The sequence below is a fragment of the Saccostrea echinata genome, unplaced genomic scaffold (assembly GCF_033153115.1).
Source record: "Saccostrea echinata isolate AGI-Se365-2 ecotype Australia unplaced genomic scaffold, CSIRO_AGI_Sech_v1 ptg000015l, whole genome shotgun sequence".
Lineage (NCBI taxonomy): Eukaryota > Metazoa > Mollusca > Bivalvia > Ostreida > Ostreidae > Saccostrea > Saccostrea echinata.
Genome location: NW_026889764.1, coordinates 2707978 through 2728797, shown reverse-complemented (window position 1 = coordinate 2728797; position 20820 = coordinate 2707978). Strand labels below are relative to the sequence as shown.

The 20820-nt window shown below is 33.1% G+C and overlaps 1 protein-coding gene across 1 annotated transcript; it reads left to right on the top strand.

Annotated features, from left to right (window-relative positions):
* The first annotated feature begins 1793 nt into the window (after nucleotides 1–1793).
* Nucleotides 1794–19447, top strand: LOC133187403 (uncharacterized). The gene is given in 24 exon segments (XM_061322759.1): nucleotides 1794–2036; nucleotides 2570–2748; nucleotides 3639–3791; nucleotides 3955–4108; nucleotides 4962–5264; nucleotides 6536–6741; nucleotides 6996–7229; nucleotides 7408–7819; nucleotides 7911–8117; nucleotides 8214–8295; nucleotides 8500–8669; nucleotides 9516–9680; nucleotides 11313–11426; nucleotides 11848–11964; nucleotides 12060–12263; nucleotides 12579–12915; nucleotides 13159–13334; nucleotides 13729–13863; nucleotides 13954–14070; nucleotides 14148–14597; nucleotides 14600–15846; nucleotides 18290–18338; nucleotides 18859–19040; nucleotides 19300–19447. Coding segments are annotated over 24 exon segments (5727 nt in total). The 5' UTR covers nucleotides 1794–1846; the 3' UTR covers nucleotides 19444–19447.
* The last annotated feature ends 1373 nt before the right edge of the window (nucleotides 19448–20820 follow it).

Genomic DNA, 20820 nt, shown 5'->3' with positions numbered 1-20820 from the left:
GCCTTTTGGACAACCCTCTTACAACCAGGTGTACGTTATCATTTCATTTGTTTGACAGTGTTGAATCCACAATTCTGGGTTTTTTTGGCGTGTTATAAGTCCATTCAAATTATTTGTTGTTTACATCAGGTTAAAATTTTATGTTTTTTTGCATATGTTTTTTTAAACAGAGCAACGTGAATGTTATTATGATACGGACTACGGAAACTCGTACAATGGTAGAGCCAATATTTCTGCTTCCGGAAAGGCGTGTTTGATTTGGACAGAGTCGTCTGATACATTTTATCGTAACAGCAGGAGAGTGTTTCAGGAGTTTGATGAGAATTACTGCCGAGCCCATCAATACTACAGATCAGGGGAACCTTCATGTCTTGTGGAGTTTCCTACTATGAAAGAAAAATGCAGGGTCCCTAAATGTGGTCTGTACTCTTAAAAATTATACATGTAAATGCATTTATGTTTTAAAAAAAATACTAATATGTTAGGACTGCAGTATAAAATGTGAAGATATCAAACACTAATTATCTTCAAAATTCCATTAAACAACGCAATTTGAAAGCTGAGCTAACAGAACTGATCAGAAATTTAATGTATGTCTATATTTACTACAATCTTAAGAGAGATATAATCTTTAGACAATATTTTCTGAATAAATTGCTGTGCCAGTGATGGATCCTAGTCCGTCTGGATAGTTTCTTAGATTTAACAAAAAAGTATTCAATCAATTGCTTAGCCTAACTGGCTTCAATATAATGTGTTTATTTTCTCCTTAAATAGCTGTAAACCTTATCAAGGCAATGTCCTTGAAGCACATTAATAGGAATTAATGTCTTTTGAATTTATAGAGGAAGAAATGGACTTGAAAGAATTTGGAAAATTCAAACCTTTTGCTAGTGTTCAGCAGGATGGGGGAAATAATGCAAATTATGCGGTGGATGGTTTCATTGGTAAGTGCATGTAGCTTAAATTGTTTGAAGTGTTCTGTTTACTTTGCTCTACAACAAGCATAATGACTTTAATCAGGTATTTTTAATTTCAGGTACTAAGAATTCGTTTATTTCTAATCGGCCACTGATGAAGCCCTGGTATCAAGTAAATCTACAGGAACATATTGAAGTCCACGCTATACTCATTTACAGATATGCCAGTAGGCTTTAATTTAATTTTCAATTATTTTCAGCTTTAAAATTTGTCCTTTTAAAGAATAGTTGTAATCCTCAATAATTCAAATGTATTTCAGTCTTCATTAAGAAAGTTACCACACATTCTCTTACTTATGTTGATGCTATATGTTTATGTTGAAAAATAGACTATCTTATAATTTGTTTAGGACAGGCGCTTTTTTAGGCGTAGTTTTATTCATTTCATATATTTACATTGATAGTTAATTAAAGTGTGTACATTTTTTGCTTTGTCTTTTATTTTTCTTGGAAACGTTTGAATTCAAGTAATTTTTCATCTTTTGTCAGTTTAAAAGAAAATGGTTTTTTTTTCGGTTTTTACTACTGTAGAATCATTAAAATTCGTGGGAGCCAATGTTTGTAGATTGCTTAAATTCTAAAGGGTTCGTGGGGACTTATTCTCTTATACCTACAAAAAAATATGATTTTGTAACCATAGTTTATCAGTTCGTGGAGGATGTTAATTCGTGGGTGAGTGGTACCAACGAATTCCACGAAAATTGAGCCACCATGAAATCTAATGATTCCAAAGTATTATTTCGAATTTGACTGAATGCTCAAAAAAAAAGGATTACCTTTTAAACTTTTAAACAATCTTTCTAGCTTACATGCCTCTAAATCTGTAATATCTTGGGACCTACGTCAGTAAGAATCAATGGGACTTCATGAACTATGGCGCTGTTCGATGTGACGACATCCGATTACCGGGATACTCCAGGGTATTTCGTTATCAATGCAGACGTCCGGTGGTGGGTCAATACGTCACCATCCGCAATTTTGACTTCACACAACCAGACTATAATCCAGGCAATTTCTATCAAATGGAAATCAACGAGATAGTTATTCTAGGAAGATGTAAGTATATGCTTTTTAAAAGGGTTAAAAATAGCTATACATCCAGCTATACATCCATTGCATCTGATCCCAACTCTGATTTTTGTAGGGCCTTGTTTGCTCTGCTCTCAATCTGTAATAATTATTTAATTTTCTGAGCTCCATAACCGTTTAGTATTAACATAATGTATTTATGATGGTTATTCTTTTGAGAATTCAAACTTTTATTAAGCCGAATGCTGACAGACGTTTTTCATACAAATTGTTAGGCCATGTTTACAGGGGATGTTTATTCCTCTATGGCACCTGATCCCACCTGATAATGATTTAAGAGGTCCGTGTTTGCTCTGCTTCCAATTTCTATTTTTTCAGTGGTCTTTTTGAGCCTGATTACTGTTAGTTATCTCCATATTTCATTACACATATCAATAGTTATGCACAATTTAACTACTACTTAAACAATTTTGTAAATCTCATTCTGAATACTATTATATGTAATTTAAAAGATAATATCAAAATAAGGAAAGTGTATCCGTGTGGAATCTCTGTTTTAGCAACAACCTGTGGAAGCCCATTAGGAATGGCCTCAGGTAACATCTATGACTATCAGCTTGGAGCCACTTCGGATGACATAGAAGGAGTTGAAGTACTGCCACTTTCTATTCGAGGGCGATTATATTATCCGGACCCAGGCTGGTGTGCTACAAAGAAGGATGAATCACCTTGGTTTTCTGTATGTGACAGTCGATATATGTCTTGTTAAGTGACTACATCATACTTTTTGGACTACTACTCCCATATAATATTATTATCAGTAATTTGCTGACAATTTTTCAACAGCTTATCCAAACTCCGGAAATATAAACGTCATTTTCATGGTATTTTGCTTTTTTTAGCTATATATACTGTCGTATTAAACTATTACTGTAAACGCGGTGTAGTTTGTTGTGTAATATTTTTTTTATTGTTTTACTGTTGAAATACGAAATTTTTCGAAAGGAGGTCTGTTTTAAAAAATCATAAATTTTTAAAGACGTGAAGGAATTATTTGAGAATGTTAAAATGTTAAGACGAGGTAAAATTATGCCAAGTCTATTTTAATTCACAAATATAAAAGATTTAAAAGAATAATTAAAAAGTAAACAATCACTTTAGCAAAATCGATGGGCTTAATCTTCTCAACGAAAGTGTCTAAAGAAGCAATGTGTCCTTCCTTTATTGGCCGATAATCGCAATCTACAGAGGTCTGTAAACATTTATTAGATCAGTTTTATTCTATTCCTTATTGCAACTAAACGTTATCGCACCCATTCCTGAGTCATCATATCTTCCTCTTATTCTGCCTACAATTCAGAGGTCCCGGAAAATCGGGATGTGTTTAAAGGACGATGGTAAAAATGGTCACTCGGGCAAACTTTGTTGAATGATTGCAAAAGCAAACTCAAGGTTACATATTTGGTTTCCAGCAAGGAATAATAGAAAAAGACTTATTGCCATCAATTTTAACATTTCTAGGAACAATTGAAAGTTCCAGAGATTTCCAATGCAGAAAGAGAGTCCAACAATTTTAGGGTCCTTATATATACATTAAGGAAATTCAATTTCTCTCCTTGCTGTTTTTAGGTTGATTTGATTGTCCCAACAGTCGTGCAAGGAATTTCAGTGCAAGGGTGGATATCAGGAAAGGAGACGAAATATATCCAGTCATTCCAAGTGTCTTATGGCGTGACAAGGAAAGCAATGAATCGTTACGAAGATTCCCCTGGGGTTGTAAAAGTAAGCGTGCTAACTTTCAGAGAAAGTGAATTGATTTATTATGGTTACTGTAAACAGATTGCACATGAATTTGTTTCTCTAGTTCATTGGTGAATTATGTGCGGGCTTTTGATTCCATAAATTAATGTTTTTCTCAAGTATTATTTAGTATGTTTTTCTCCAGACTTTTCTTGTTGATAACACGGTAGCAGTCACTACACCACAGACGTTTCTGTTCCATGAGGATATTCTGGCGAGATACATCAAAATACACCCATCTGTAGCAGATGGCCAACAAGCTTGTCTCAAGGCAGAAGTCATAGGCTGCCAGAAACAATGTAAAGATCTATATGTAATTTGTTATTATATCCAATAGTATACTCATAGGACATTTAGCAAAAATGATTGACAAAACAATACACAAGTTTCAGAAAAGACACCTTTGAATCTTAAATACAAGATTTAAATAGAAATTAGCGTAAATATATCCTTGAGGTCGAAGTACATGCGCATAAATATAGGTATTAAGGACACATTTGAATATTAAATACAAGATTTAAATAGAAATTCTCGTAAATATAACCCTGAGGTTGAGGTACATGCGCATAAATATAGGTACTAAGGAGAAAATCTTATCTGGTTTCTGACTAAATGAAATATGCAAAGTATTTGTGCTTACATGCAGACGACATATACATGTATATAAATGTAAGGGATTTAAAAGATCATATTTTTCTTTCCTTATCATAATTCCACATCTTTGAATAGAAATGGTATACTGAGTTTGAAAAATTGAGGAAATTCGGGATGGCCAATATCTATTTTAGCTAAATTATTTATCTTGATTTGGTAGTATCCATTTACTCGGTCAGTATTCTTTTGAAATAGAAGAAGTCACCACATAATGGGCAACAGTGATTTTTATTCTTAATGTCAATAATAAAGACAATGACTTTAACCTGGCCTTGTTCCTATAATTAAACGTATAAATGGTCAAATTAAATTTAATTGATAGTATCAGTTAGTGATATTGTCTTCTAACTGTGAGAATTTATTTTTTTTTAAGTACAATAAATGTGAGAAGAATTTCTCCTTCAACACACAAGCCTAAAGATAATCTTGAATTTCTATTTCCTTGGGTCATTATAACACAAGCTTATTCAGATATAAAAATTCAAATTTCATTTGCAGTACAGAGGGATATCAAATGTAAAAAGGGTACCGTGGACTTTGGATTTGAGGAACTAAAACGGTTTTTATTCTTGCTTGAAAAGGAAGATAATTCGCCCTACAATGTAAGGAATGTTTCCACAATCGAAGGTTGTAGACAGTTTTGTTTAAGTAATAACTGTACAGCATTATCATTCCAAAGAAATTCAGACCTTCCGGAATGTTCACTAAGTTTTGGAGATAGATATCATCTAACAAGAAAGGCGGCCTGGGTACAAACAGGTGTCATTCTTAATCAGGCAGCTCATCGTCTGTGCTTCAAAGGTCAGTTTATATTTTTCTGTATTTTAAACAACAAACCTAACTCTGAGTTAGCGGTTTTAGATTATAAAATAATACATATTGAAAAGACATTCAATTTCTTTATATTGAAATTTCTTGTTAATTATTCTTTAAAATTTTAAAGGGCATAACAGTTCTGAAAGTAAGAGTTTTTGACCAAAGTAAACAAAACTAAAACACTAAATTCTTTCACCTTTAACAAATGAGGACCATGTTAATGAAAATTCAAAAATATAAAAGGTAAACAATAAAAAATGGATACAAAAAAAACACAAGTATCACTTGAATAATACTAACCAAAGCTTATAAATGAAATATAATATAATCGAAGGGTAATCAAGCTAGCCTGCGTCAGGCGGTGGTTAAAGCGTTTTCTCTAAAGTCGAGGAGTAAGGAGTTGATGCTTATGTCGTGGGTTCGAATCCCACAGTGGGACATAGGACCGGTCCTTTGATGAAACCGTATAAACCGATGTCCCTGTCGCAGTAGGTGCTGGCACAAAAATTGCCCTCTCCTTACTGCTCAATGACCATGAGTGCCAAGCATAGGTCTAAATTTTGAGCCATTCGCCGGCAAATGGTGGTGTCTCCATATAAGAGAAAAATTCTCGAGAGTGACGTTAAACAACAAATTTACAAAGGTCCTATGGAACAAAACAAAATAGGAGCAATGCAAACAGGTTTCTCCAAGAACAGCACAGGTTAGATTCCAATGAGGAGTAGGCATCCCTTGGCAAACCTTCCAATGGCTCCTTATCATGATCGAACAAACGGAAACACCTTAAGACAATTCAATGTGAAAATAATGGCCTAACAATAATAGATGTATGGGAAAACGTCAAGCAACTTCCGATTGAACGATAGATTGTACTTGCCAATAAAGTGTATTGATCATAGAATTTGCGAAATTTAAACGGGACTGTCAATATCCTTGTTTCTTCAACTTATTATCAATAGCTTGCCTCGTTTGAGAAATTTTCTTATGTAGGACTTGCTCTTGAGTATCGAAGCAACTGGGAGACATACGCTCCATATTCAGTCCTAAAATTATCATAAAATGTTGTTGTTCGTTGCCTTTAGTCTTTTTGTAGTAAAATATCCAAATATGAAACATGACTTTGTGTCAGACTTTGAAGTGTTTTTTTTTATTTTGAGTACAAAGGTATTTATAGAATTAATGATGGAATGAAATAAAAAATTGATGATTGATAAAGCATCGTGAATGAACTACAAGAAGTATTAAAATCTTTTCAGAGGCAATGGATGTAACTCAATGTTCATTTTCAATAAATTTAACAAAGAAGGACAAGTCCGTCGTCAGGTCACCAGGATTTCCTTTTAGTTATGGACAAGGACTGAATTGTACCTGGAGTATATATGCCGGAAATTCTAGTTTTGTCAGGCTGGAAATGATTTATTTACAACTGGCTAAAACGACGACAGAAATAGAATTAAAAGAGGTAACTCTTTTTTCTCACGTGTTGCTTTTGAATGAGAAAAAATTATCAAGGCTGTTTTATTTCGTTATTATTTTCATTTTAGAATTATATTAGAAGAAAATATTACTAAGTTGAGATTGACAAGATGCCTTGTCCAAATTCTAACTTTTTAAAAGATCCGTGTATTTCTGAATCAAGCAAAAATGTATGCTGTTCTGTATATCAAAAGATTCTCGTAGAACGTTAAATCATAGTAACTTTTGTTTGCATTTTAGCTTGGGATGGTTGATATAAATCCAGGAAGGTGCAAAGACCAAATAATTATACGTGACGATTCGAGCACCATAGTGATTACCGCGGATTCACAAGATAAATTCAAAGACACGGTCATTATCTCTTCTGGAAGAACTGTATTTGTTTCACTGGTGTCTTGTTTCCAAATGTATGCTTCACAGCTGGAAAAGAGTTTTGAAATTTGGGCTACAACATCAGGTAGCATTTAGCAGTTGGTAAACTTTAAATGATTTATACTAGTCTATTTGCTAATTTAATTAAGAAACAATCTATGAATTAACTATATCACAAGAGTAATACAACTTAGAAAAAATATTCAAATTGATATATAAAAAGGAGAAATATTAAATGTGTTTCTTAAAGTATCTAATTCCTTTTTGCAACAACTTAAAGATATGTGGGATGGCTACAGAAGGTAGCATAATCAGTTGTACACTGCAGTCAGCCTTTATAGCCACAGAGAGATACCCCGCTCCATATGAAACAGGAGAAACTTGTTCTTGGAACATACACGGAACATTTGGGCAATACGTAGAATTGAATGTTCTTAATTTAGATGTCATTAATGGAGACGACACATGTTCTATGTCATATATTGCAATTTATGATATCGACTTGAATGGAAGGGAGGTGTTACTTGGTAGATTCTGTAAAGAAAATAGACCTTATCAGAATATTACATCCCGATGGCACCATATGAGGATAGAATTTTGCTCTGGAAATGAGAATATCCGGGGTCAAGGTTTTTTAGGGATTTATACGTGTGTGAATTTAACAGAAACATGGTTAGATATCAGGAATAAAGGTATGAAAAAAGATTTGCATAACAAAGTAATCTATTTTTGTTCTTTACATCAGCAATCATTGTAAAGAATCATTGATTCTTTAAATTTTAGATTGTTTAAATGATTGGCATTACTACAACGGAAGCTGCTATAGAATATTCACCGATGACATAGGCATCACGTGGCCAGAAGCAAATCACAAGTGTAATCAACAAAATGGAAGTCTTGTTAGTATCTCCTCAAAAAGGGAACTGTCTTATGTTCATTTTCTCTTCAAGCACGATATAAACATTACAGGCGACTGGGAAATTTACATAGGTAAGGTTACTTTTAGTAATAGGTCTTTTTATTGGATGGGTACTATTTGAAAGTACTCGACTGTGTGACGGAGTAAAAATGTGATATTTTTTCCAGGTCTTCAAAAGAGATACACAGAGGGAAAAAATGAACTGAAATATCTCTGGACAGATGGAAACCCTTTAACCTTCACTGCATGGTTCGAAAATAAAGTCAAATTTAATGGATATTTATTTCTAATATTTTTATTTCTTTGTGCATGAAACCATGATAGAATTCTACTATACACTGGATGGGATTTTTTTTTTTTTTTTTTTTTTTTTTTTTTTTTGCCCAGTTTGAAATCATATCTGGAATACTTAACAGATTAAATGTTCCTTTGTTTATTTATTTTTTTTTATAGGTATCGTGATGATAGCATGAAGAACCGACAACCAAATGGCGTCCAAAATGAGCGATGCACCAGTATTAACTTTTACAGCATACACTCATTGAGTAATTGGCATGATACCCCATGTGCTTACAATAAAATCCAGAGTTATATGTGTGAAATAGACCTCCATCAAAGTAACGGTAAATAGCTAAATATATAACGTCTCTTCCGCTTAATCTGTTAATTTATTTACACCAAATAATAAACATTTTCCTCTTCAATTGAAATAATTTTTATTAATTTAATTTTTCTTTCTCATTTATTCTCTTTTTTCTATGTCAATTCTTTTTTCATATCTATTTGATTTTAAATACCTTTGGTTATCCTTAAGCTTGAATACCATTACTATTTTTTTAAAGTTGTAGAAAATTAGAGTTTTTCTGTAGTTTGTTTAATTTATATTGAATATCGGCAAAACCATTTCACTGTGTACTGATCATTCTGCTTATCCAAACGGAAGGGTACATTATTCCACAATCGTTAATTGAATTTGATATTTTGTTGCTCATTACCTATGAATATTTAATAATCTTTAATAAAAGTCAAATATTTCAAAATAATTGACAATGAGGAAAAAGAGATGCCTTACAATTAAATCTACATAAGTTGTTTGTAATAAATTCAGACTTTTGTATAATATTGCCAATGACCTAAATTTAAATTAGTCTTTTAAAATAAGGTCATATCGTACAGGTCAAAGGCCAAGGGCAATGAGATATTTAAATCGTTTTTGCACCATAGCTTTGGAACCATTTATTGTAAAGATTCAAACTTGAGTTTTATGTTACTTTTGACACAAAGTAGATCATAAAGTTCAAATCACAAAGTTCAAAGGCACATAGTAATGACAAGGATTTAAACTTTGAAAATTAAGGTGCTGATTTTTTTTATAAAAAAATTCTAATTGGTATAACTTGTTTTTCAATATCTTTCAATTTTTTTCTTAATCAAGATTATCTTTATAAAGATCTCTTTATCTATCGAAGAAACTATAAGTCGAAGGAACTGGTGGGGAAATGGAACTCTTGTCTCAAGGTCAGCAGAGCTTGGTAATATTTTGTTCCAGTGTGAGAACACAGAATTGATCAGCAGACTGTTTGTATGTGACGGAATAGAGGACTGCAGTGACGGATCTGATGAAGTAAACTGCTGTAAGTAATGCTGATACACTGTACTTTATTTATATTTTTTTAATTTTCTACTTTTATAATACACGGAAATAAATGTTTTGAATGTCTTTATGCTACAATTTGTGGTCCGGGGATGGTAAAAAAAGCTTGCACAAAATTTTTGACTGAAGTAGGGTCATAAGTATGTTTTAGACACAATCTTAGGACCAGTCTAAGTACTACTTAAGTATGTCTTAAACCGTAGTATAAAACGACCTAAGCGACTTAGTTTAAAAGTCAAAATTATGTTCACAATATTTCTTAAAAATTATGCTTTTTTTTTTTTAATTTATTTACTTTATCAATTTATTGATAACAAATATTAAGTTCAGCTTTTTATTATTTATAAAATCGACGTCCTTTCTTAAATTTTAGTTAGGTTATATTATATTTCGAAATAAAATTATAATTCTGTTAAAAAATTTTCTTAATATTTAAATAATGCACGTTCACAATGTGGCAAGTGTTCAGTGTAAATCATGAACACTGCAATGTTTTCAGTTACCTTTTGTTGTTATTCTTTTGTTTTGAAAAATGTTCACTCGCTTTGTCATTCTCAAAGACATGGCACGATAACTGAACGCCTATCTATATGTACTTGAAATTGAAACTCTAATAAACAAAAATACACCACAATAGGGACATTTTGAATTCTCCCCCACCCCATGTACATGTACCAGCGAATGTCGGCAACCAAACAATGTACACGTTTTATGATATACTTATTAAAATAATAAACAAGGATCGAGAAAAATAGTTTTTCGTATGTCTCCAAATTATCAACAATTCCTCTCTCTCTCTCTCTCTCTCTCTCACTCTCTCTCTCTCTCTCTCTCTCTCTCTCTCGCGGACGGTAGTGAACCGCTGTCCGAATCCGCGCTTGTTACGTTCTACATTCAATCTTATTTTCAGACACTCTATTTTTACCTTTCTAGTCATCATCCTCTTATTTACCGATAATTGTTCAAAATCTATTTTAACTTATATTTTCACAGTGAACGTACAAATCCATGATTATTATGTACATTTTACTTATAATAACTAGCGTATATAATCTAGGTCCCACTAGTATTCAAAAGTATTCCAAAAATTAAATTTTGCGTTTACATGTATGCCATGTTGAGAGTGATATTGGAATCAGTGATCAACCCCCCCCCCCCCCCCCCCGACGAAAAACTTAAATTATCATACCAGTATTAAATAGAGACATTTATTTTATTTCAAGCATAATATGAATAGAGGAATTATTTTACGTCGAAATTCAACATTTAATAGTTTCAAATATATGTATAAAAAAGTTAAGACATATTGAAGTCACCTCTACCGACCGACTAGGTTTTGTTAAGATCGTCAAATCTTAGCACGCTTCTAGGTACGGTCTTAAGTTTAAGACTCTACTTAAGTCCTTCTTAAGTATAGTCTTAGACTTAAGTACCATTTATGTTAAGACCTCCTGGTGTTTTGTTACTTAGCGCTTTGTTGTATATGAAAATCGCTTCATGGAGCTGAGAGAAAATTGTCTTATATGAAGTTTATAGATAGTTATGTATGTACATGTAAGTAAAATACCTTTAAAATCCTATTGTGACAAACTATGACTACCTTTTTTGATAGCTTCCTCGTGTACAGAAACTCAGTTCCAATGCAGCAATGGTGCCTGTATCTCTATCAGTCTGTATTGTGACTTTGTCAGCCATTGTCCAGATAACACCGATGAAACCGATTGTAGTGAGTTTATGTTCACATAATCGTCATGTAATGCATATCAATGGAAATATTACAAATATCAGTTTGTGAATTTTATGTTTTGAAAGTCATCGTTTTGACAAATCCTATAGAAAATTGAACCGATGCTTTATTAAGTATAAAAATTGTGTATAAAAAACATCGCAAATTGAAATACATGTAGTTGTAAGTATTGGTAGTGCTTTTTTTAACATAAATGTTAACTTCAATATCTGAAAAGAAACAGTGCATTATTATACCACAGAATTTGATTTCCTCCTTGAGAGATGTGGGATTCTCTATTAAATCTTTCATGAGTACAAATGTGATGTAAAATTCAATGTGTTTACTTTTACAGTTGAAGCCTACTTATAAATATTGCTTTTATTTGCTAAAAATTGCTTTTAAAATATTGTTCACACAGTTCGAAGACCATGTATAGAAAATGAATGGGAATGTTCCACCGGTCAGTGTATTCCTGCCAATAACCGCTGTGATATGAAACCAGACTGCGTCGATGAAAGCGATGAAAAATATTGTGGTAGGTTATTCTGTTGATCCTACTAACATCCATATGGAATTTCTTATGCCTTCTCACTGTTAACAAATATAGATTATGACTATATAAACTTTCAGAAGGTTGTAATCATGGATTTGAATGTTACGATCAGACCTGCCTACATCCTTCTAAGGTGTGTGATGGCTTTATCGACTGTAGTGGATTCTTTGCTGAGGACGAGTCTCGGGACTGTGAAGACAATGTCCAGGAGACGTGTAAAGAATGGTGGGGATTGGGACGGAGGGAGAATGGGGAATATCTTGTTAATCTTGGCTTGGAAGGTGGTTAAATCCTTATAAACTTACTATTCAATTCATTTTATTTGGATGATTAATAGGAGAGATTAATTTGCTTTAAGCATGTTGAAAACATTGGAAATATGGTCGTGTTTTATAATAAATATTCTATGTTAAATTGTTTTTCTTTTCCCCTTCTTTAAACTTTGTCTTTCATCGAACTAAATATTTGATTTATGCAAATCTAAATTTAATGCAAAAGTTCACATTCGAAAAAAGGCAATAAAAAAAAAAAGAAAAAAGAAAAATTACATAGTCCATAGGAATGAAATCAAGTGGTTGTCATAATTTTTGTTTTAGGTCTGAGACCTACAAGAGCAGAGTGTCGATTTCAAAAATCTGATAATCGTGTCAGAGTGCAGACGATAATTCACCATTCTGAGGAAGAAACACTGTACTCAAGTCTTTTTGAAGTTGATGCAAAATTAAGGTACTCTGCAAATGAAAGACAAATATCGGTGCTAAAGAATACAAATAAATGCAGTCAGGCTATAAGAATACGCTGTCATTACATCGACCATACATCTAACGTGTTTTGGGAAGGAGAAAACGGAGCTCGTATTCACATAAACTTTGGGGATAGTGACGAAAACTGTTCTTGTCCATTTGTGAATAAATGTGAAGAGGAAAAAGTAAAGTGAGAAGTTGTAAAGATTTGATTACATATAAATCGTATTCAATTTCATGTCTAGGGCAACTAAACCCTTATAACATAGTGATAAGAATTCTTTAATCTTCCCTATCTTCGAGTGCTTCGTAATGAGTCTAAAGACAATAAAGCCATCACTTGATTTTAAATTAAAAATTATTTTTTTTAAATAAAAATTTTTCTTGGCATAAAAAATAACGATTTCATATTTTATCTCTTTAAATCATTCAGGTGCAATTGTAATTCCACAATGGGTGAATGGTATCGTGCTGAAGCCACAGAGGTTAGAGAGGATTCAGGTGTTATCACTAACCACTCACTCCTGCCCATCCAAAAACTGTTCATCATTCGTGCGGGGGAGAACAAATTCGTTAAGGTTGACATCGGACCACTTGTTTGCACTGAAGGTATTTTTTAATTCTCATGCTTGAACTTATATATAAACATTTATCTAAGTACCCTGGTAATTAAGTACGTCTAGTGAAGCTCATGCAATGTAAAAAAAAGGACGAAAACAGCAGAGAGAGACATCAGCATTACTTCCATTGTGTTAGTGGAATTTTCTCTCTTAAAAATGACTTGTCCTGCATTACATGATTGTGGAGCCATTTTCAATCCACCTTGAAAGGTATAAGTGACATTATTAAGTCGCGTTAATGAAGGAAGATGAGTCTGATCTTAATGGTCATATAATTTTATTGATCATATTTTAAAGCTTAACTTAAGTAATATTCACAAAATAAACGTGATTTATTTATGTTAAGAATAGTAGTTAATTTATTATTTTTTATTTTATTGCAGAGACAGAAGATGTGAACAAAGATTTTGTTTGTCGGACAGGCAAGATCGTGGCAATGTCAACACGATGTATTCTTGACTATAGTGAAAACGGGGATATCGTTGGCTGTCGAGATTTATCTCATTTAGACGATTGTGGTATGTTTCAGGCACATTTTTACATTTGAAGATAAACAGGAATATATGTTTAGGTAAAAGCCTATTGTATAAAACATGGTTATCTTTCAGATTCCACATCGTGTCCTGTAGGTTATATGAAATGTCCCGGAAGTTTTTGTATTCCTCCGCGATTTATCTGTGATGGCGAGAAGCACTGTGAAGACGGAGTCGACGAAATGCAGTGCGGTAAGCTGTGTTGCATATAGCTTTCTAATTATTTCAGTCCTGAACTACGTATACTAATTTTATCTGTTTGGTTGTAGGATCTTGCCAAGGTTTATACAGATGTCAAAAGAGCAAAGTCTGCTTGGATCCGCAAAAGCTATGTGATAATATCCCCCACTGCCCACTTAGGGACGACGAACTACTTTGTAACATCACCTGTCCGGAAGAGTGTGTCTGTGATGGCCTTTCTGGCCTGTGTGGGGGTTTTCAAAATATTAGTACGGAACGGCTTCCAAAAGAGCTGAGGTTTCTAAACATTAGTGGAAATGATTTTAGTAATGGATTGCCATCTCTTCAGCATTTGATTCATCTAGTTAGATTGTTTGTTACGGACTGTCATTTGACATCAATAAGACCCTATTCCTTTATCAACCAGCAAAATCTTTTAATACTTGATCTCAGAAATAATAAAATAACCCATATTTATTCCAATGCCTTCACTGGACTAGTGTCTTTGAAAGTGCTGAACTTAGAGGAGAATGATCTTCTAAAAAAATAGCAGATTCGGCTTTTCTTGGATTGAAAACGTTACCTAAAATAGTTTTAACAAATACCAATTTGTGGTCCATTGAACGGGATACTTTAGTGGGCTTACAAAACGTACGTCTACTGAATTTGTCATCAAATAATATTCATTATGTTTCAAATTATGCTTTTCAAAACTTGTCTGAATTATCAGTGTTGGATCTACGAAACAATAATATTTATGAGTTTTCATCTGAAATCTTTTATGGGCTTTCGAATCTCGAGAAATTGTACACAGATTCCTATGCATTCTGTTGTCTGAAACCTCAGTCAGTCAAGGATTGCTTACCAAAAGTGGATGAATTCTCTTCCTGTGATAACCTAATGAAAAATAATGTCCTATCTACGTTCTTGTGGATCATGGGATTTAGTTCCCTGTTGGGAAATCTGGGCGTCTTCATATTCAAAGTGTTTTTCGACTCAGAAACTCTGAAGAAAGGCCATGGAATTTTCATCACGAATTTGTGCATTTCGGATTTTCTAATGGGTGTTTACTTGATAATCATAGCCTCTGCTGATGAACATTATCGTGGGAGATATATCTGGAATGATTTACTCTGGAGATATAGTATAACTTGTAAAATAGCCGGTATGCTTGCTGCTATTTGGAGCGGGACTTCGGTATGTTTGCTATGTTTGATTACCGTTGATCGTCTCATCGCTGTCAAATTTCCATTTGGACAGTTTAGATTTACCAGAAGGAGAGCTTTATTTAGTATTGGCGTCTTGTGGAGCATTATAGTTCCGCTAGCAGCGATTCCTCTGATTCCAGGAGGATATTTCCAAGGAGAGTTATACTCTAGATCTGTCGTCTGCCTTGCATTTCCTCTACCTGCTGGATGGGACTACTTAACAGGAATCCTCGTCATACTCAATTTCCTTTTCTTTGTGATTATTGCATTAGGACAATGTTGGATATACACAGAAATCTCACAAACAACCGCCAAAATTCCAATTGGATTTATAGGTAATATGTCACGTAATATCTCGAAATATTTGTAGAACACGAAAAACAGTATGATTTTAATTGAAACTGATGTCATTGTACAACGTAAAAAGAAATATTATTGTTTTCTATGTACTTCAGGGATATTTGCCTTAAATGGGCATGTGATATCTGGAGAGGTGTATGCCTGGGTCGCCGTTTTTATCCCCACGGTCAACTCAGCCTTAAATCCATTCCTCTATTCCTTTGTAAATTTAAGGAGAAGGGTTAGTGATAAGATAAAAACGTGTATGTAACTGTAGAAAGTCTTCATTTTGTTGATTAAAGGTTTTTACATTAACATAACAATTTCTTTTTTAGGTCACCTGAGTCACTCAGGTGACCTATTGCTATCTCTTTTCGTCCGTCGTCGTGCGTCGTCCGTCGTGTGTTAACATTTGAACATTTTCAGCTTCTTCTCTGAAACCGCTAAACTAATTTTAGCATATAGCATCTATGTGTGAAGGGGAACAAAATTTGTAAATTTCATGGTCCCCGTCCCCCTTGGGCCTGAGGGGTGGGGCTAAAACCACCAAAATTAATGCAATCTTTAAAAGTCTTCTTCTTTACTCCTGGACATCAAGCAGTCAAACTGTTGGCATGATTGTAATAAGCATTGAGCCCTCTACCAAAATTGTGAAATTCATGGCCCCAGGGTCAGGGGTTCTGGTGCTAGGGTGGGGCTATATAGATCATATAGTGAAAGTGCATTATTTCTTTGAAAATCTTCTTCTCTACTCCTGGGTATTATTGAAACAAATTGAATACATAGTTATGATGAGCAAGGGTGACTCTGCCAAAATTGTGAAATTCATGGCCCCAGGGTCAGGGGTTCTGGTGCTAGTGTGGGGCTATATAGAATTATAGATCATATAGTGAAAGTGCATTATTTCTTTGAAAATCTTCTTCTCTACTCCTGGGTATTATTGAAACAAATACATATTATGATAAGCAAGGATGCCTCTTCCAAAATTGTGAATTTCATGGCCCCTTGATCAGGGGTTCTGATATAAGGGCCGGGCTCTATTTATTATATATTGAAAATGCATTAATGCTTTAAAAATCTTCTTCTCTGCTCTTGGGTATTATTTAAACAAACTAAGTACAGTGTTATGATAAGCAAGATGCCTCTTCCAAAATTGTGAAATTCATGGCCCCAGGGTCAGGGGTTCTGGTGCTATGGTGGGGCTATATAGATCCTATAGTGAAGGTGAATTATTTCTTTGAAAATCTTCTTCTCTGCCCTGGCTATTATTTAAACAAACTAAGTATATTGTTATGAAATGCAAGGATTCCTCGTCCAAAATTGTGAATTTCATGACCCCAGTGTCAAGGATTCTGGTGAAAATTTAAGGTAGGGGGTCTCTATTGATTATATAGTGAAAAAGCAAAATTTCTTTGAAAATATTCTGGTTAAAAAGCAAAGAAGCTAAGTGTATAGTTATGATGAGCAAGAGTGCTTCTTCCAGAGTAGTGTATTTCATGACCCCTGGGTAAGATGTGCTGGTGTAAGGGTGGGGCTCTTGATAATATAGTAAAAATGCATTAATTCTATTAAATAATCCTGTCTGCTCCTTAGTGTTAAGCAGATAAACAAAGTGATTACTTATGATGAGCAAACTTCTGGTCCCAGGGTGAGAGGCTCTGGTGTTTCTCGGTGGGGAGGGGGGGGGGGCTCTGTTGATAATATAGTGAATATAGTCAATCTGTAGGAAAAATGCATTATTTCTTTAAAAATCTGGGCATAACAGAGGCAAAAAGAGTAAAAGTATTTTATAAGGAACGGTATTTTTACTAGACTTTTGAACATCTGGACCATTTGGTCAAGTGTTCTCGTCCTGGCCAGGGCTCTATTAATTTGTATTCTACTGAGAGGAGTTATTCCCCTTTGCCATTTACTTTTGATAATTAATCACTAAAAACAATGTACTTGAAAGGTTAATAGAATAGGAGAATTATGCAAGAAATTTTGATAATACAAAAAGTACTTTCATAGTTTTAATGATCAGGTAGACTTGTAAGTAATAGATAAATAAAAATGAGACAAAAATAACTTGTCTTATTAAATGTTTATCCAAGACCAAAAGAGGCCAATGTAAGAGATTTCAACAAGGAATTAAAATAGTACAGAAGCACTGATAGTTTGTTTATATACTGTATGGTGAGAGTGATAAATGGGGAAGAGTATGAACTGTTAATGAATACTAGACTAATTATTTTGTTGATCCTGATCACCCTATTTTTCTTGCTTTTGGGCAACAAAGGTTCAGTTCAATTTATACTCTATGGATTCTCTAAATTGTTGTATTATACTCAGGTGACAGTTAAGGCCTTTGTGCCTCTTGTTTAACTTCATAATTATCTAATTCATTGAAAGTCTTTACTTTATGTAGTAAAGTTGTTACTTCATCATGTTCATCCTTTTAAATATTGAAAAAAATCATCTACTTTAAATAAATACGTGTTAAATTGACGATACGTGAGATAATTGTTAAATATTAAAAAATTTCAACTACTTTTATTAAATACGTGTTAAATTGACGATACATGTACGTGAGATAATTGTTAAATATTAAAAAATTTCAACTACTTTTATTAAATACGTGTTAAATTGACGATACCTGAGATACACAGTTATAATATATAAAGCATTGATATTGTTTTACCTAGGTTGAGACAAGACTGTCATCCAAAAAGAGAACAATATCTCGTTGTCTGCGTAAGTGATGATCAGCAGCACAATAACGAAAAAATGTAAAAATTAAATGTATAGGGCCATCTTTAAGATAATGGTTGTTTGCCCTCTCCCGACTCAGGGTAAAAATAATGGGTCGGTAGGTAGGTTGGAATTTTTTTTTCTTTGAAAATTTCAAAATACATGTTGACAGGATGAAAAAAATAAGGAATAAAAAGGAAAAAAATATATCGTCTTCAGGAGATTAAAAAAAGTTCTGAGTTGGGCCATTTTTAGCCAGTCGTTCGGGAGAGGGCAAACAAACAATTCTTTTTAAAGATTGCCTTAAAGAGGTCGTATTTCATCACGTACATAAAATACGTAGGAGTTTTGAAATTGAATTTTTGTAGTGATGGCCAACATTTCTTTTAAAAATAAATGTATCATTATGTAAATTATTCTTGATAGTAGCAAAGTAAAAGTATATTATTACGTAATCCTTAATATTTCGCATCTGTTTTTCTTTTATTATTATCCTGTAAATGAAAAACTCTTTCAATGACAGCTTCCACAGAAACTCTGACCAACCTCTCGCTCTCGGACTACATGCAGAATCACAAACTTACTGTACCGGAAATGAAATTTATCGTCCTCCGATTGACCGAAGCCATGAAGTTCTTGCATGAGCGTGGTCTAGTTCATGGGTGTTTTGATACAAATCTTGTTTCACTCAGTCTTAAGGATGGGGTACATACTTTTGTTTTTAATCAAATTAATAAGGGCGTTGTTGATCGTTAATCATTGAGACATATGTAAATATTAATTTTGTTACATTAATATTGAGGGCATCATTTTTAAAGAATAACTATTGATTAAAATAAATAATTACTATTACTATGAATGCAATATTTTATTAATGTTTACAGATATGTCATAAATAAATAACTTATATACGATAATACGTATAGACGTCATAATTTAACTTTTCGTGTCTTTCGTTTAACAGAAAATAAAAGATCTATTTGTGAAAATTGAACCACGTGAAGCTCTAGAAGACGAGGATATTCCGAACGACTTCAAACAACTGGAGGAATTAGTGGTTAAAATGCTGAAAATCCACCAAAGTAACACCACCGATAACTCTCATTAGAATAAAACATTTCTTGCAGAGGAAAAGTTCCCCCCAAATGACATTTTTAACGGCTTAATTAAATGTCTGATAAATAATTAGTTGCTTTATTGCGAATTTGAACGATCAATGTGCATCTGCAACATATGCCAGCGCTTAATGCACCATTTTCCTTTTATCAAATAACTGATCAACTGATTCGTAGTGACGCTTAAAGCAATCTTGTAACATTCGTAGAAAAAAAATTTCTTGAAGTCTTTTAACTATATTTATTTTCATACAGATTTTTGAAGTGATCACTGTCACGAATTTTCCAAACATTGCATTAGTCTTTATTCATTGAGACTCGGTAAAAATATAAATCTACTTATGCATGATATTTTTTCAAATTTGTGAAGAACGATGCCAGGTGGCAAAGTATGATTGTTACTGTATTTTATTTTGTAGTCATTAAGTGATAATTTTAGTACCAAAACTTTCTTGTCCCATCATTACCTCTAGCATGTTCAAAATTAATTTCTCTATTATTTCTCTATTTAATGTATTATTTTACTTAAGTACATAAAGTTTCTAGTGGTCTAAAAATTTTGTGTTGACAGTTGAAGGATAATAGGAACACAAACAAAAAATAAAGCATGGATTGATGTACAGTTTTTGATTGATTTTGATTCCAATAAATCTCTCAATTTTTCTGAAGCTTTCGTGCTGATATATGCAAATTTGAGCCATTTTCTACGTAAACCCATACGAAATAATAATATTTCAAATATTTAAGACATTATTACAAAAACAAGATGTACGTACTCTCTATGGCAAACATTTACAGGTTACCAAATGTGAACCTAAATTCATTAGATAAATTGCCAATTTCTAAAGATAAAATTGTCTGTGTAATTTACTTATGTGTTATGCATTTTGTTTAGAGTCCATACCATCATAAATGTGTATACAACGTTTTCATTTTTTTCTTTATAATGAAAAAAGCTTGTCACCTATGATTATATCCTTAAACCTTTTGCATATTCTGGAATATTTACTATCACGAATTAAACTTTCTGCCTACAAATAAACCTTCTCCCCGGAAAGTTTATATCTCCCGGTCCACTAATCTCTCTCTCTCTCTCTCTCTCTCTCTCTCTCTCTATATATATATATATATATAAACATTTAGGGAATTTACTCCATGTGTTTACAAACTAACAATTCATCATGTTAGAAGAATTAAAACAAAACTATCAATTTACAATATCATCAATTATGTTAGCTGCAGAACTGTAGCTGTCCAGTTAAGAACATTTGGATAGTCAAACCAGAGAGCTACAGATCCAAACATTGTAAAACCCTTCGACTTACGGCAAATCTTTTTTGTCGCACACTAAGGTAATATTTAAGGTATTA